The sequence below is a fragment of the Trichechus manatus genome, unplaced genomic scaffold (genome assembly GCF_000243295.1).
Source record: "Trichechus manatus latirostris isolate Lorelei unplaced genomic scaffold, TriManLat1.0 scaffold00111, whole genome shotgun sequence".
Lineage (NCBI taxonomy): Eukaryota > Metazoa > Chordata > Mammalia > Sirenia > Trichechidae > Trichechus > Trichechus manatus.
This window is the reverse complement of record NW_004444047.1, coordinates 7,363,307-7,379,505: the sequence shown is the minus strand read 5'-3', so window position 1 is coordinate 7,379,505 and position 16,199 is coordinate 7,363,307. Positions and strand designations below refer to the sequence as shown.

General features: G+C 48.4%; 1 protein-coding gene across 1 annotated transcript in view; it reads left to right on the top strand.

Annotated features, from left to right (window-relative positions):
• Positions 1 to 16,199, top strand: part of EVC (EvC ciliary complex subunit 1) — a 111,063-nt gene that overhangs the window by 87,754 nt on the left and 7,110 nt on the right. The window contains exons 15-18 of the mRNA XM_004383580.1: positions 1,653 to 1,863; positions 3,151 to 3,357; positions 6,347 to 6,491; positions 8,033 to 8,144. Coding sequence (XP_004383637.1) covers positions 1,653 to 1,863; positions 3,151 to 3,357; positions 6,347 to 6,491; positions 8,033 to 8,144 — 675 coding nt within the window. The remainder of the gene's footprint in view (positions 1 to 1,652; positions 1,864 to 3,150; positions 3,358 to 6,346; positions 6,492 to 8,032; positions 8,145 to 16,199) is intronic.

The following is a 16,199-nucleotide window of genomic DNA, read 5'->3' as shown; positions in this document are numbered from 1 at the left end:
CCTGTTTCATTTTTCTGCAAATGGATATCCAGTTTTGCCAGCACCATTTGTTAAAAAGACTGTCTTTTCCCCATTTGATGGACTTTGGGCCCTTATCAAAGATCAGGTGACCATAGGTGGATGGATTTACATCTGGATTCTCAATTCTGTTCCATTGGTCAATGTATCTGTCGTTGTACCAGTACTGATTATTTTTATTGAATGGCAGCCGCTGTGTATGAAATCTTTTAGAGATAAGACTATGAATGGTGTGATCTTCCTCCAGAGAGGATTTGTCTTACTTCTAGGAGGAAGTTCAGATAGTGGCAGATCAACTCCATCCATTTGGGAATTTAGCTGATTCAAAGCTAAGACTTTGTAAGGGATGGGCCACCCTTATTCCTAGGATGAGGCCTTTCAGAGATTCCAGTGTGAAACCCTGAGGTGTTTGCCAGATCCTTCCTCCTTAGCAGATTCTGAACTCTGATTTCTGTCTCCCTAATCCCATAAAGGAATCAGTCCCTGGATGGTGCAAACGGTTAACACACTCAGGGTTGCACACTCAGGGTTGCCATGAGTCAGAATCAACTCAATGGCAACTGGTAAATCCCATAAAACGGCCAAAGCTCTGTTTAGCCTTTCAGCTTCTCAGCAAATACTTGAAGTTATAAAACAAAATGTCAGACTTCTGTGGTAGACCAAGGTTTTTGTTTTTGTATTCTTAAATCACTGATATAGGAACTCAAAAATAGCATGGTTAGCTCACAATTTCAGTTTTGGATGTGTGAATTTGGAGAGTTATGTAAGAAATTCAAGTGGATATGTACTGTAGGCAGCTACATAGTATGCATTGGAAACTTGAGAGAGGATATGATAAAGTTAAAAAGATAAATACAAGAGCAAAGGACTGGTGAGACAAGTGGAGCCCTGGTGTCACAGTGGTTAAGAGCTATGGCAGCTAACCAAAAGGTCGGGAGTTCGAATCCACCAGCCGCTCCTTGGAAACTGTATGGGATAGTTCTACTCTGTCCTGTAGGATTGCTATAGGGTCACTATGAGCTGGAATCAACTTGACGGCAACGGGTTTTGGATTTTGGTGACACCAGGGTTTAAGAGGATGAGGTCTCAGTTTCTTAGTGCTGCTGTAACAGAAATACCATGAGCGGGTAGATTTAAAAAACAAATTTATTTTCTCACACTTTAGGAGACTAGAAGTCTGAATTCACAGGACTGGCTCTAGCAAAAGACTCTCTTTTTCCACTTTGGAGGACGATCCTTGTCTCTTTCAACTTCTCTTCCTCGGTTTCTTGGCGATCTCCACATGGCATGTCTTTCCCCATTTGTGCGTCCTTGCTTCTGTGCGTAATCTGCTCCTTTTGTATCTCAAAGATGATTGGCTTAAGGCACACCCTACACTGATATGGCCTCATTAACATAGCAAAGAAAACCCTATTCCCAGTGGGATCACATCTACAGGTATGGGGTTAAAATTCCAGCACAAATTTTGGGAGGGACATAATTCAGTCCATAACAGAGGGGCAGAAGAGGGAGGGATGATTCCAAACTACGTCCCTCTTAGAAAGGACCCCTGTGGGCACGAGGCTTTGGGGAGTTTCTCCTAGCTCAATGAGTCCAAGAGATTAACTCCTCTCCCCCGCCCACTTTCCCCGAAGGTCCACGCAGTGCGTCCTGCAGAGCCATGAGCTGCTCCTGCGCTCGGTGCTCCGCAGGCTGGCGCTCCGCAGCAGCACCATCACCACCCTGGCCCAGATGAGACTGTCTGGAAAGAAGAGCCTCCTCCAGGAGCTTCGTGAGCAGCACGCCCTGGAGCAGGGCTCCTCCCAGTGCCTGGACGAGCACCAGTGGCAGCTGCTGAAAGCCTTGGTAAGTGAGGACAGCGCCTCTGCCATGCCCCCTACCCCAGACAGGCCGTGCCCCTTCACCCGGCCCCAGCCACGTTGGCCAGTACCCAAAGTCCTGTTCCCCAGTGTTGCTGCAGGGTGGAAACGCCCCATAGGGGACCACCCAGTGTACCAAAGGGTTCTGAGTGATATAATGAGACTCATACCAGAAAATTCACAGGAGATAGCCACCGTTGATATCAGGGTATGGGGGTAAGGGCCCCTGTAATCTTTGTAAGCCCTAGGTGGCACAAATGATTAAGCTCTTGACTACTAGCCTAAAGATTGGCAGTTCAAACCCACCCAAAGTCACCTCGGAAGACAGGCCTGGCAATTTGCTTCCAAAAGGTCGCAGCCTTAAAAACCCTTTGAAGTGCAGTTCTACTCTGACACGCATGGGGTCACTATGAGTTGGAATCCACTGGACGGCACCTAACAACAACCATCTGTTTGAGGAGTCCATGGGTGGTACAAGTGCTTAACGCGATGGGCTGGTAACTGAAAGGTTGGAAGTTCGAATCTACCTGGGGTGCCTGGCGATCTGCTTCCCAAAAACCAGCTGTTAAAACCCTGTGGACCACAGTTCTACTCTCACATACATGGGGTCGCCATGAGTCAGAGTCAACTCGACGACAACTGGTTAATCTGTCTGAAGGGTTTAACTGATCTGAAGAAAGAATCTGTAAGTTGCGGAGTTGAGATTTAAACCCAAGTAACCTGGCTCCATGTCTACACGGAGGCTCCAGGCCCCAGGGGCAGCCTGTGCTCTACCCCTCCAGCCAGGGGCGGGCTCGCCCTCTCTTCAGTTCTGCCCAGGAAAGCTCACTCTGCCATGGCTCTGGTTGCTCCCTCAGCCCATCTCAGACTCCTTCCTCCTCCACAGAAAGGCAACCCATAGTTCCTGTGTGCCCTGCCTAGGCTTTCTGATGTCCCCAGACTACTCTTAGACCCAGACCTGACTTCAAACCCTGGCCCCACTGTGTGACTTTTGGAAAGTCACTTCTCTGAGCCTCTGTGTCCTCATTGGTCCTATTGTTCAGGTGTCATGGCCTTCTAGCAACTTCTTAAACATGTGACGGGCCACCGATGGTACTGGGTACACAGTTGGTGCTCGATAAATGTTTTTGGGGATCCTTCAGCAGACACTGAGGCTCATCCATTACTGGTTTTAGCAAGCCCCTTTTCTGCCTTTCCCCACCCCTCTCACACCTCCCTGGGACCCCTAGTCAGAGCTTCTCCGTGTCCCTCCCTTCCTCCCCTCCCTCTCCAGGAGGCGCGGGTCCTGGAGGAGGCCAGCAGGCTGGAGGATGAGGCACAACATACCCGGCTGCAGCTGCACCAGCAGTTCCTGGCCGAGGCCCGTGAAGCCGGGCGGCTTCTGCAACAGCACATGGAGCGCGAGGTGGGGCAGGCACTGCTGGGACACGCGCGGAACGCAGCCACCAGGAGCCGGGCCAAGGATAGGGAAGACTTCAAGGTACCTGCCCACCTGTCCCCAGGGAAAAATGAGTGGCAAGAAGGATTGGGATGGGGTGAGCAGCAGCTAGGGTAAACACGCCAGGTCTGTTTCTTCCTGCCACCTTCGCTGGGAGCCTGTAGCCTTGCAGAATTGACTTCACTTCTCCGAGCCTTACTTCCCCATCTGTAAGATGGGACTCTGTCACCCATCTGTCAGCTTATTGTACCGTGGTGGCTTGCGTGTTGATTGGATCCTGAAAGCTATGGCACCAGTATTTGATACCAGTATTTTAAATACCAGCGGGGTCACTCGGGGTGGATAGGTTTCAGTGGAGCTTCCAGACTCATACAGACTAGGAAGGAAGACCTGGTGATGTACTTATGATAATTAGCCAATGAAAACTCTATGGATAACAACAGAATGTTGTCCAATATAGTGCTGAAAGATTAACTCCCTGGGTTGACAGGCAGCAATGGGCTCAAGCGTGCCAGGGATCATGAGGATGGCACAGGACCGGGCAGTGTTTTGTTCTGTTGTACATGAGTTGACTCGATGGCATCTAACAAGGACAATAAGTTGGGGCTGCCTCCCTCACAGAACTGTGACCACCATCATAGCAGTCAGCAGGTTTCTGCCTGCTCTGTGCTAGGCACCGTGGTGGATGCATTTCAAACACTGGCTTCATCTTGACATAGCTCTTAAAGGGATGTGACAAGTCAGAGTCACATGACAAGTCAGTGGCAGAGCCAGGATTCGAACCCAAGCCCCTGTCCCAGAGAGAGGCGTGTACTGTCCCCCACACCGGCCGCCTCTGCTGAGACTCTGAGGCTTTGTGGAGTTGACCCTGAGGGCTGAGAAGGGCAGCCAGAGTCAGTGGTTTACTCTTTATATTTAGAGGAATGATAAATAATGATAAAACCAATACTAGTAATGTGCACCTGACCCAAGCCATGGTGTTTTCAATCACCTCACATGCATGCAAAAGCTGGATAATGAATAAGGAAGACTGAAGAATTGATGCCTTTAAATTATGGTGTTGGCAAAGAATTTTGAATATACCATGGACTGCCAGAAAAATGTGCAGAATCTGTCTTGGAAGAAGTACAAACAGAATGCTCCTTAGAAGCAAGGATGGTGAGACTTCGTCTCGTACACTTTGGACATGTTATCAGGAGGGACCAATCCCTGGAGAAGGACATCATGCTTGATAAAGTAGAAAAAGAGGAAGACCCTCAACGAGATGGACTGACAGTGGCTGCAACAAGGGGCTCAAACAGCAACGACTGTGGGGGTGGTGCAGGATTGGGCAGTGTTCCGTTCTGTTGTACATACAGTCGCTACATGTAGCGCGGTGGTTAAGCGTTTGGCTCCTAACCAAAAGGTCAGCAGTTCAAATCCACCAGTTGCTCCTTGGAAACCCCATGGGGCAGTCCTGCTCTGTCCTGTAGGGTCACTGTGAGTCAGAATCAACTCGATGGCAATGGGTTTGGGTTTTTTTGTTTGTTTCTAAGTCTTAATTAAGTGCTTTTGTCCAGCTTATCTCACCGGAGTCTCACCACAGTCCTTGCACAATTAAGATAATTTTTGTTCCCATTGTACAGACGGGAAAACTGAGACTTATGATTGGACAAAAGACCTGTTTAAAGCCTCCCAGCTAATGGGTGGCAAAGCTGGGACAGGAGCACAGGTCTTCTGCACAGCCAGCATGTCCTGCTTTCCTGAGCTGCTCCCCTCCTCGCCAGCCAGACCTGAAAACCAAACCAAACCCACTGCTATCTAGTCGATTCTGACTCATAGCAAGCATCCCTATATGACAGGGTAGAACTGCCCCAAAGGATTTCCAAGGCTGTAAATATTTATGGAAGCAGACTGCCACATCTTTCTCCCGAGGAGCAGCTGGTAGGTTTGAACTGCTGACCTTTCAGTTAGCAGCTGAGCACTTAACCACTTTGCGACCAGGGCTCCTGAGCCAGACCCAGACCCTCACCCTCGAAATTTTCATTCTTAGCCTCATAAGTGATTAGCTGGACAGCTTGCCCTCACCAATCAGTCAGAACAAAATGCTTGTCAACCAAACTTTGAGAAGTTTCTCTCCTGCCCCCCAGGTCCCTGAACTCCAACCACCCTCAGTCTGAGCCAACATACAGCCCCTCCTTCAGGGCCCCTCCTGGAGGATAAGCTGACTCAGCACAAAATGTTCTCTGATTTACTATCCCATCATGCCACCTTCTCATCCCACTTCCCCACACCTGGTTCTTCCTAGCCTTGTTTATTCTTATCTCTGCAAAAGAAAAACCCTTTCTTAATAACTCTTGAGACAATTGCTGATCTTATGGTCAGAGCGTTCTCCCTGTTGTAATAGTCTTTCCCCTAGCTCTATCTTGTAATCACCTTTTTTTTTTTTTATAAAAGTATACACAGCCAAAGGTACACCATTTCAATGATTTCTACGTGTACAATTCAGTCACACTGGTTACATTCTTCAAGTTGTGCTACCATTCTTGCTATTCTTTTCCATATTATTCTACCACCATTGACTTGAACCCACTGCCCCCTAAGCTTCTCATCTAACCTTTCGAGTTGCCATTGCCAGTTTGATTTGGAATAGATAATTCTTTAAAAGAACACAATGCTCAAAGAAGACGTACTCTACTAATTAAGATGAGTTAATTTTTGGCACAGAGAAGACTTCAGGGGATTATTTTAGTGTAAGGTTTAAAGATTATCTCAGAGCAATAGTTCCGGGGCTTGCAATCATCTTTTGAATAAAGTCTCCTTTTACCAAGTTCAGATTTGTTTATTTGACAAGACCTTCCGAGACGAGGGGAAATAAGACTGTCATGACTGGTTTAAGCCAGCCACGTGCTCTCAGCCTGCTCGCTGGCCAAACAAGGCTAATGAGTGGATAGTGTGGATTGGGGCAAGAGGAGGCAGGGGCCAGTCTGTCACCAGTGGCTCCCATGTATGGCTTCTCTGCTGAGTCACAGTCCCTCTGTCCTCCCCACAGACATCGCTGATGGAGGCAGCCATGGAGAGCGTCTACGTGACCAGCGCCGGTGTCAGTCGGCTGGTTCAGGTGTACTACCAGCAGATCGGGAAGGTGATGCCGGACCACGAGGAGAGGAGACTGCAGCAGCTGAGGACCCTGCAGGGTACGGCGCCCTCCACAGGGAGGCCCACAGGGAGAGAGGAGCAAACACTGAGTTCACTTTGGGGCAGGATAGGATTTCAGGTTTTTCTAATTTCATTTTTGGAAATTTAATTTTTTATTTATTTATTTTTACATTTTTATGTATTTATTTGTCCCCTGCTTTGTCCCACAAAGGGCTTGTGGGGCATTTACAGAAATATATGCATATAGTACTATCTTAGTTATCTAGTGCTACTGTAACAGAAATACCACAAGGAGGGTGGCTTTAATGAACAGAAATTAATTTTCTCACAGTTTAGGAGGCTAGAAGTCCGAGTTCAGGGCACTGGCTCTAGGGGAAGGCTCTCTCTCTGTTGACTCTGGTGAGAGGTCCTTGTCTCCTGCAGCTTCTGTTACCCTTGCATTCCTCAGTTCCATGGCGATCTTCACGTGGCATCTGTGTTCCCCACTGTGTACTTCCCTATCTCTGTGTCTGGGTTCCTCCTTATAACTCAAAAGTGATTAGCTTCAGGACCCATCCTACACTGAGGGGCCTCGTGAGCGTAACAAAGAAAATCCTACTCCCAAACAGGATTATATCCACAGGTAGAGGGGTTAGGATTCCAACACATATTTTTGGGGAGACACAATTCAATCCGTAACACATGGGCTTTCATAAAAGGCCACCCCAAGTGAAGGAATGGACAGTATCCCCAATTCCATCAATAATATACAGAGGTCCAATTCTTGAAGACCACTCCTTATAACATCCTTCCCTACATCCAGAAGCTTGAGAACAGGGTGGAATTCCATGTTCTCTGATGGGCTTTGACTGGATTATCCAAGGATGGGAGTTGGAATGGCCCCCAGAAGAACAGACGGGCAGCAGGTCCTTGGGGTGGTCTTCTCCGAATGTTATTTCTCTGAAGAGATCTCAGCTGCCGCCTTTCCCGTCCCCTTGTCCTGGGGAAACCAAGGCCCAGATTCAAATAAAATCTCACACACATACCACACACACCACACACATACACACACATACCACACAGGCATACCACACACACCACACACTCACACACACCACACACACACCTCACACCACACACACCTCACACCACCCACATACACACACCACACACACACACACACCTCACACTACACATGCCTCACAGACCGCACACATACACACACCATACACGTACACATATACACACACCTCCACACATACACGACACACATACACACACACACACACCACACACACCACAGACACTCCTCACACCACACACACCTCACACACCACCCACATACACACCTCCATACATACACCACACACAAACACATACCACACACACTCACCTCACACCACACACATATACACACACACACCACACACACACAATCTCTTTCCCAAGGGTGAAGTTGCGCATGCTGGTGAAAAGGCCACAAAGCTCCTGGAGAGCGTTTTGTCTCACCCATCCCCGTGCCCGCAGCACCCGCCCCAGGCCCAACACAGAGTCGGTCCTTCATCCACGCCCCTGAGTATTGTGTGTCAAATGCATCTAGGTGAGAGAGTGGAAAACTTCAAGCTGCAGAAAAAGCAAGAACTCGATGACCATTCACCAGGGGCCAAGATGGCAGATGGAGCCCATGACGCCCCCCAAGCCATCCACCAGAGGTGAGGTCACGACCTTTGTGTGAGTCCCCGCGTAGGCGCACTCCCCACCGCCTCATATCTCTGCTGCACGGATCCGCCTCTGCCACTGATACCTGTGTTTGCTACTTGTTACCGCCCATCTCCCTGGCCAGCGTTGAAGCCCCTGAGGCATGTCCCCTCTCCTTTCTGCCTAGTGTGGTGTGGTGGCCAGGAGCCCTGTGTAGAGTGGCACTCACAGTCCTGGACCCGGCACCTCTCTTCTTGTTCTGACTTTGGGTGCCTCAGAACCAGAGTCTGGGGTGAGGCGTGGGTGCCAGTTGTTTACGGGAAGTGACCCAGTATGATGGTTAAGGTTATGTGTCAACTTGGCTAGGCCATGATTCTCAGGACACCCAGGAAGCACAGTGGAAGTGTGGGCATAGATGTGTGAGGCATAGATGGGATGTTAGTTGTGTACGGCTGCCATAGTGGTTACCACAGACTTGGTGACTGTCTTAGTTATCTAGTGCTGCTCTAACAGAAATACCACAAGTGGATGGCTTTAACGAAGAGAGCTTTATTCTCTCACAGTCCAGTAGGCTACAAGTCCAAATTCAGAGTGTCAGCTCCAGGGGAAGGCTTTCTCTGTCGGCTCTGGTGGAAGTTCTGTGTCATCAATCTTCCCTTGGTCTGGGAGCTTCTCAGTGCAGGAACCTCAGGTCCAAAGGACAAGCTCTACTCCCAGCACTGCTTTCTTGGTAGTATGAGGTTCCCATGTGTCTCTGCTCACTTCTCTCTTTTATATCTCAAAAGAGATTGGCTTAAGACACTGTCCAATCTTGTAAACCTCATCCGTATAACTGCCACTAATCCATCTTATTAGATCATAGTGATTGAGTTTACAACACATAAGAAAGTCACGTCAGATTACAGAATGGTACACATCATACAATACTGGTAATCATGACCCACCGAAGTTGACAGATATTTTTGGGGGACACAATTCAGTCCATGACAGTGACCAAAACAGCACTAGCTTATTACCTCACAGTCTGGAGCTGGACTTGGCTGGTTTCTCTGCTCCGCCTCACAAGGCTGAAACCAAGATGTCCGCCAGCTGGACTCTTATCAGGGGACTGGGGAGAATCCGCTGCAGAGCTCACTCAGCTCACTGGCAGAATCCAGTTTCCTGAGGTCGTAAGACTGAGGTCCTGCTTCCTTGCTAGCATCAGCCGGGGTCACCTTTAGCCCCTAGGGGCCTCTCTCCAGTTCTTGCACGTGGCCCCTACATCTGAGAGCCAGCAATGGCGTCAAATCCTGCTCACGCTTGGAATCTTTCAGACTTCTCATTCTACTGCATCTCTCTGACTCAGCCAGAGAAATTTCTCTGCTCTTAAGAGCCCTGGTGGCGAACAGTTAAGTGCTGGACTGCTAACTAAAAGGTCAGCAGTTCAAACCCACCCAGCGGCTCTGCAGGAGAAAGACCTGGCGGTCTGCTATCGGAAAGATTACTGCCTAGGAAACCCTTTGGGGCAGTTCTACTCCATTACAGGGGGTCACTATGAGTCGGAATTGACTAGATGGCACACAATAAAGGCTCACGTGATTAGACTGGACCCATCCAGATAATCTCCAAATCTTAGGTCCATAACCTTGATCATATCTGCAAAGTCCGTTTGCCTTGTACCTGTTGCCGTCAAGTCGATCCCGACTCATAGTGACCCTATAGAGCAAAGTAGAACTGCCCCATAGGGTTTTCAAGGCTGGAAATATTTAAGGAAGCAGACTGTCACATCTTTCTCCCTCGGAGCAGCTGGTGGGTTCGAACCGCCGACCTTCGGTTAACAGCCCAGCACTTAACCACTGCGCCACCGGGGCTTCTTGTTTGCCATGTAAGGTATCCTATTTGCAAGATCCAAGGATTAAGACGTGGACACCTCTAGGGGGTGTCTTAGTCATCTGGTGCTGCTCTAGCAGAAGTACCACAAGTGGATGGTTTTAACAAAGAGAAGTTTATTCCCTTACAGTAAAGTAGGCTCAAAGTCCAAATTCAGGGTGTCAGCTCCAGGGCAAGGCTTTCTCTCTCTCTTGGCCTTCTCATCGATGTTCACCCAGACTAGGAGCTTCCTGTGCAGGGACCCCGGTCCAAAGGACACGCTCTGCTCCCAGCACTGCTTTCTTGGTGGTATGAGGTCCCCCTGTCTCTCTGCTCACTTCTCTCTTTTATGTCTCAAGAGATTGCCTCAGGACACAATCCAGTCTTGTAGATCCAGTCCTGCCTCACTAACACAACTGCCACCCATCCTCCCTCATTAACATCATAGAGGCAGGATTTACAACATAAAGGAAAATCACACAGTACCAGGAATCATGGCCCAGCCAAACTGATATATAGATTTTTTGGGGGACTTAATTCAAACCATGACGGGGGTGTTACTTGGCAAAAGGAGAAAAGCCAATTAAGTGTCTAATAAGGGTCCAGTGGAGCCCTGGTGGTGTAGTGGTTAAGAGTTCAGCTGCTAACAGAAAGGTCAACAGTTTGAATCCACCAGCCGCTCCTTGGAAACCCTATGGGGCAGTTCTACTCTGTCCTATAGGGTCGCTATGAGTCAGAATCGACTTGATGGCAATGAGTTTTTTATAAGGGTCAGAAGAGGGGCTACCTCTGAGGGCAACTTAGGCTCAATCCTATCCTGGAGCTTCTGAGAGGTCATGCAGGACCCAGCTTCCAGTTACTCGAGCAAGGGCAAGGGAAGTAGTATTTACCTGCCAACAGCCACCCCACTCGGCTGAGGGTCTGTCCTGTAGGCGTTGACTCGCCAGCCCTTCCAGCCAGCCCCTGACCAGGGCAAGCATGCCCTCATAGCCAGAAAAAGCCCCGAGACACAGACATGAGTACTAGACACAAGAAGCTACTGGCATTTCCAGAAATGTCCACCGAAGGGCAGGCGAGCTCTGGGGTGGGCTTAGGGGACGAGGGGACATGGGCAAAGCACAGACATGCCCCTTGTAAGCATCCACTATCTGCTGCTCCCCGAGCTCGGCACATGGGACAGTTTCTGCCATCCAGGAGCCCATAGCCTGGAGGGGGAACAATAAGTGGGTGCAGGCACTGTGCTGGGGGCCCTGCAGGACCTCAGGGAGGTCCCTAAGCTAGCAGAGGCATCCCAGCAGCTAGAAACAGTCAGCAGGACAAACATAGTCCGTCACATGCAGCAAGTTCATCCCTGCCTGTCTTAGTCATCTAAACAAAAAAAAACCAAACCCGTTGCTGTCGAGTTGATTCTGACTCATAGTGACCCTATAGGACAGAGCAGAACTACCCCGTAGGGTTTCCAAGGAGCGCCTGGTGGATTTGAACTGCCGACCATTTGGTTAGCAGCCGTAGCTCTTAACCACCAGGGCTTCCCCTTAGTCGTCTGGTGCTGCTGTAACGGAAATACCACAAGTGGATGGCTTTAACAAAGAGAAATTTATTTTCTCACAGTCTAGGAGGCTAGAAGTCCAAATTCATGGTATCAGCTCCAGGGGAGGCGTTTCTCTCTCTTTTGGCTCTGGAGGAAGGTCCTTCTCATCAGTCTTCCCCTGGACTAGGAGTTTCTTTGCGCAGGAACCCTGAGTCCAAACGACGTGGTCTGCTCCCAGCACTGCTTTCTTGGTGGTATAATGTCCCCAACTCTCTGCTCGCTTACCTTTTATCTCTTGTAAGATAAAAGGTGGTGCAGGCCACACCTCAGGGAAACTCCCTTTACACTGGATCAGGGAGGTGACCTGAGTGAGTGTGTTACATCCCACCCTAATCCTCTTCAGCATAATCCAATCTTGCCTCATTAACCACAGGCAGAGATTAGGATTTACAACATGAAGAAAATTATATCAATCACAAAATGGAAGACAACCACACAATACTGGGAATCATGGCCTAACCAAGTTGACACATATTTTGGGGGGACACAGTTCAATCCATGCCACTGCCCCTCAGCTCACCACTCCATCAGGCAGCAAGACCTGCACCATTTCCTGGGTCAGATGGAGCCTGACACCCCCTTCCTGCAAGAAGTCACCCCTCTGAGTGGGCATGAACAGCAGTCAGCAAATGCCCGCTGCTTAACTACAAGGACTTCCCTGACGTTCCAACATCCACCAAATACTGGCCATCGGGTCTCAGATCGGGGAACAGAAATGTCACCTGGCTTTCCTGTTAAACATGCAGATTCTGGGCCCCAAACCTGCATGCTCAGGTTCAGGGGGCCTGAGGGGGAACCCAGGGGTCTGAATTTTTAACCTCCACCCCAAGGATTCTGATGGGTGTGGTCCAGAAGACGCAGGGTGGGAGGGAGGGGGGTCTCACTTCCTGGCATCTGCAGAGCTGAGTCCCCCAAGGAGCCAGACAAGCAGACAAGTGGCAACAACAGAGTGACCAGGGCTGTTGGCAGAAGTGCGTATGGGACTGAGGCCACTCCAGCAATGATCTGCTTAGCCCCCTTGACGCTGTGAGAGAGATGCCTCAGAGTACTTACCTCAGCCACGTCACATTGACGGCTCATTCAGCTCACAGCAGAGTCCCACAGGGGCAGTGGTCTGGAGTTTTTTATTCACAGTTGTATCTTCAGAATCCAGCACAGCACCTAGTGTGCCAAAAATACTTTAATAGCGAGTAGATGGATGGACAAATGATAAGGGTCATGTGGGATGAATAGGAGTTCGCCAGCAAAGACAAAGAAGAGGGGAGAGGTATTGCAGGCAGAAGGAAGAACATGAAGCAGGACCTAGGTGACATTTGGGGGCCTTCAGGTACACAACATGGACCAAAAAACCAGCTGCTATCTGGTCAATTCCGACTGCTGGTGACCTCATGTGCGTCAGAGTAGAACTGTGCTTCGCAGTGTTTTCAGTGGCTGGTTTTTTGGAAGGAGACCACCAAGCCTTTCTTCCAAGGCACCTCTGGGTGTACGCGAACAATCAACCCTGCGATTAGCAGCCAAGTGCATTAACCCTTTGCACCACCCAGGGACAACTGTGTGCTGATGCTAAAGGTGGACCTTGCCTTCAGACATAGAACTTCAGGCCCTTTCAGAAAGTCTCTCCCTGGAAGGAAAAAGCAAGCAGAGAGCAGTTATGGAATAAGGTGGATGGGTTTGAATGTTCCCATTTGCTGAGGGCCAGAGGAAGGTCAGCCAAGGAACTGAGGCTGTTCAAGGAGGGAGGGAAAGGGGCTGCACTTCTGAAGGGAGGTGGGACTCTCTCAGGTCCGGAACCCTTCCCCAGCTCAGTCCTCTGCCTCTCGGAGTAGCGGGGCTGCTGTGTTGAGGATTTCTCAGTCAAGCTTCCTGTTTTATAGAAGGGCTATCTTAGTTGTCTAGTGCGGCTGTAACAGCAAGTGGGTGGCTTTAACAAACAGAAATTTACTCTCTCACAGTCTAGGAGGCTAGAAGTCCGAATTCAGGGTGCTGGCTCTGCGGGAAGGTCCTTGTCGTCTCTCTTCCCCTGGTCTAGGAGCTTCTCAGCTCAGCAATCCCAGGTCTAAAGGACGAGCTCCGCTCCCAGCTCTTCTTTCTTGATTGTATGAGGTCCCTCTCCTCTCTGCTCGTTTCTCTCTTTTACCTCTCAAAACAAACTGACTCAAGATACAACCTAATCCTGTAGATTGGGTCCTTCCTCATTAACATAACTGCCTCTAATTCTGCTCATTAACACGTAGAGGTAGGATTCACAACACATAGGATAATTACATCAGATCATAACATGGTGGACGACACACAATATTAAGAATCATGGCCTAGCGAAGTTGACACATATTTGGGGGGACACAATTTAATCCATGACAGGGACCACGGTAGGTCTGAAATTTAAAATAAAGATGGGAAAAAAATCTTAAAAAAAATGAGAGTGGGTAGCTGGGAGGTTCCTGGGTGGCACTAACAGTTTGCGCTTGGCTGCTAACTGAAAGGTTGGTGGTTTGAACCCACCCAGCAGCACCTCAGAAAAAAGGCCTGGCAGTCAGCTTCTGTAAAGATTGTTGTCAGGTGCCGGCAAGTCGGTTCCGACGCACAGCAACCCTGCGTACAACAGAACGAAACACTGCCTGGTCCTGCACCATCCTCACAATCGTCGCTATGCTTGAGCCCGTTGTTGGAGCCACTGTGTCAATCCATCTCATTGAGGGTCTTCCTCTTTTTCACTGACCCTCTACTTTACCAAGCATGATGTCCTTCTCCAGGGACTGGTTCCTCCCGATAACATGTCCAAAGTATGTGAGACGAAGCCTCACATAAGGCACATTCTGGCTGTACTTCTTCCAAGACAGATTTGTTCATTCTTCTAGCAGTCCATGGTATATTCAATATTCTTCACCAATACCACGATTCAAAGGCATCAATTCTTCAGTCTTCCTGATTCATTGTCCAGCTTTCCAATGCATATGCAATTGAAAACACTGTGGCTTGGGTCAGGTGCACCTTAGTCTTCAAGGTGACATCTTTGCTTTTTAACACTTTAAAGAAGTTTTTTGCAGCAGATTTTCCCAATGCAATGTGTCTTTTGATTTTTTTTTTTTTTATTATTATTATGCTTTAAGTGGGAGTTTTCAGGTCAAGTTAGTTTCTCATACAAAAATTTATACATACATTGTTATGTGACCCTAGTTTCTCTCCCTATACTGTGACAGCACACTTCTCCTTTCCACCACTGATTTCCTGTGTCCATTCGACCAGCTCCTGACCCTCTCTGCCTTCTCATCTCACCTCCGGACAGAAGCTGCCCATTTAGTCTCATGCATCTACTTGAGCTAAAAAACAATCTCTTCACAAGTATCATTTTATGTCATAGAGTCCAGTCTAATCTTTGTCTAAAGAGTTGGCTTCGGGAATGGTTTCAGTTCCGGGCTAACAGGGAGTCTGTTGGGGGCATGTCTTCTGGGATTCCGCCAGTCTCAGTCAGACCATTAAATCTGTTTTTTTTTAAATTACAATTTGAGTTCTGCGCCCTACTTTTCTCCTGCTCTGTCAGGGACTCTGTTGTGTTCCCAGTCACGGCAGTCATTGGTGGTTGCCGGGCACCATCTAGTTCTTCTGGTCTCAGGCTGATGCAGTCTCTGGTTTATGTGGCCCTTTCTGTCTCTTTGGCTAATACTTTCCTTGTGTCTTTGGTGTTCTTCATTCTCCTTTGCTACAGGTGGGTTGGGGCCAATTGATGCATCTTAGATGGCCACTCACTAGCTTTTAAGACCCCAGATGCCACTCACCAAAATGGGGTGCGGAACATTTTCTTAATAAACTTCGTTATACCAGTTGACCTAGATGTCCCCTGAAACCATGGTCCCCAGACCTCCACCCCGCTACTCTGTCCCTCAAAGTGTTTAGTTATATTCAGGAAACTTCTTTGCTTTTGGTTTAGTCCAGTTGTGCTGACTTCCCCTATAGTATGTGTTGTCCTTCCCTTCACCTAAGATAATTCTTGTCTGCTTTCTAATTAGTGAATACCCATCTCCCTCCCCACCATTGTTACCATCAAAGAATGTTTTCTTCTGTGTTTAAACCTTTTCTTGAGTTACAATAGTCCTCTCATACAATATTTGTCCTTTTGCGACTGACTAATTTCACTCAGCATAATGCCTTCCAGATTCATCCATGTTATGAGATGTTCCACAGATTGATCATTGTTCTTTATTGTTGTATAGTATTCCATTGTGTGAATATACTATAGTTTGTTTATCCACTCGTCCATTGATGGGCACCTAGGTTGTTTCCATCTTTTTGCTATCGTGAACAGTGCTGCAGTGAACACGAGTGTGCATGTATCTATTCGTGTGACAACTCTTATTTCTCTAGGATATATTCCAAGGAGTGGGGTTGCTGGATCGTATGGTACTTCTGTTTCTAGTTTTTAAGGAAGTGCCAAATCGATTTCTAACGTAGTACCATTTTACATTCCTACCAGCAGTGTATAAGTGTTCTAGTCTCTCCGCAACCTCTCCAACATTTATTATTTTGTGTTTTTTAGATTAATGCTAGCCTTGTTGGGGTGAGATGGTATCTCATTGTAGTTTTGATTTGCATTTCTCTAATGGCTAATGATCGTGAGCATTTCCTCATGTGT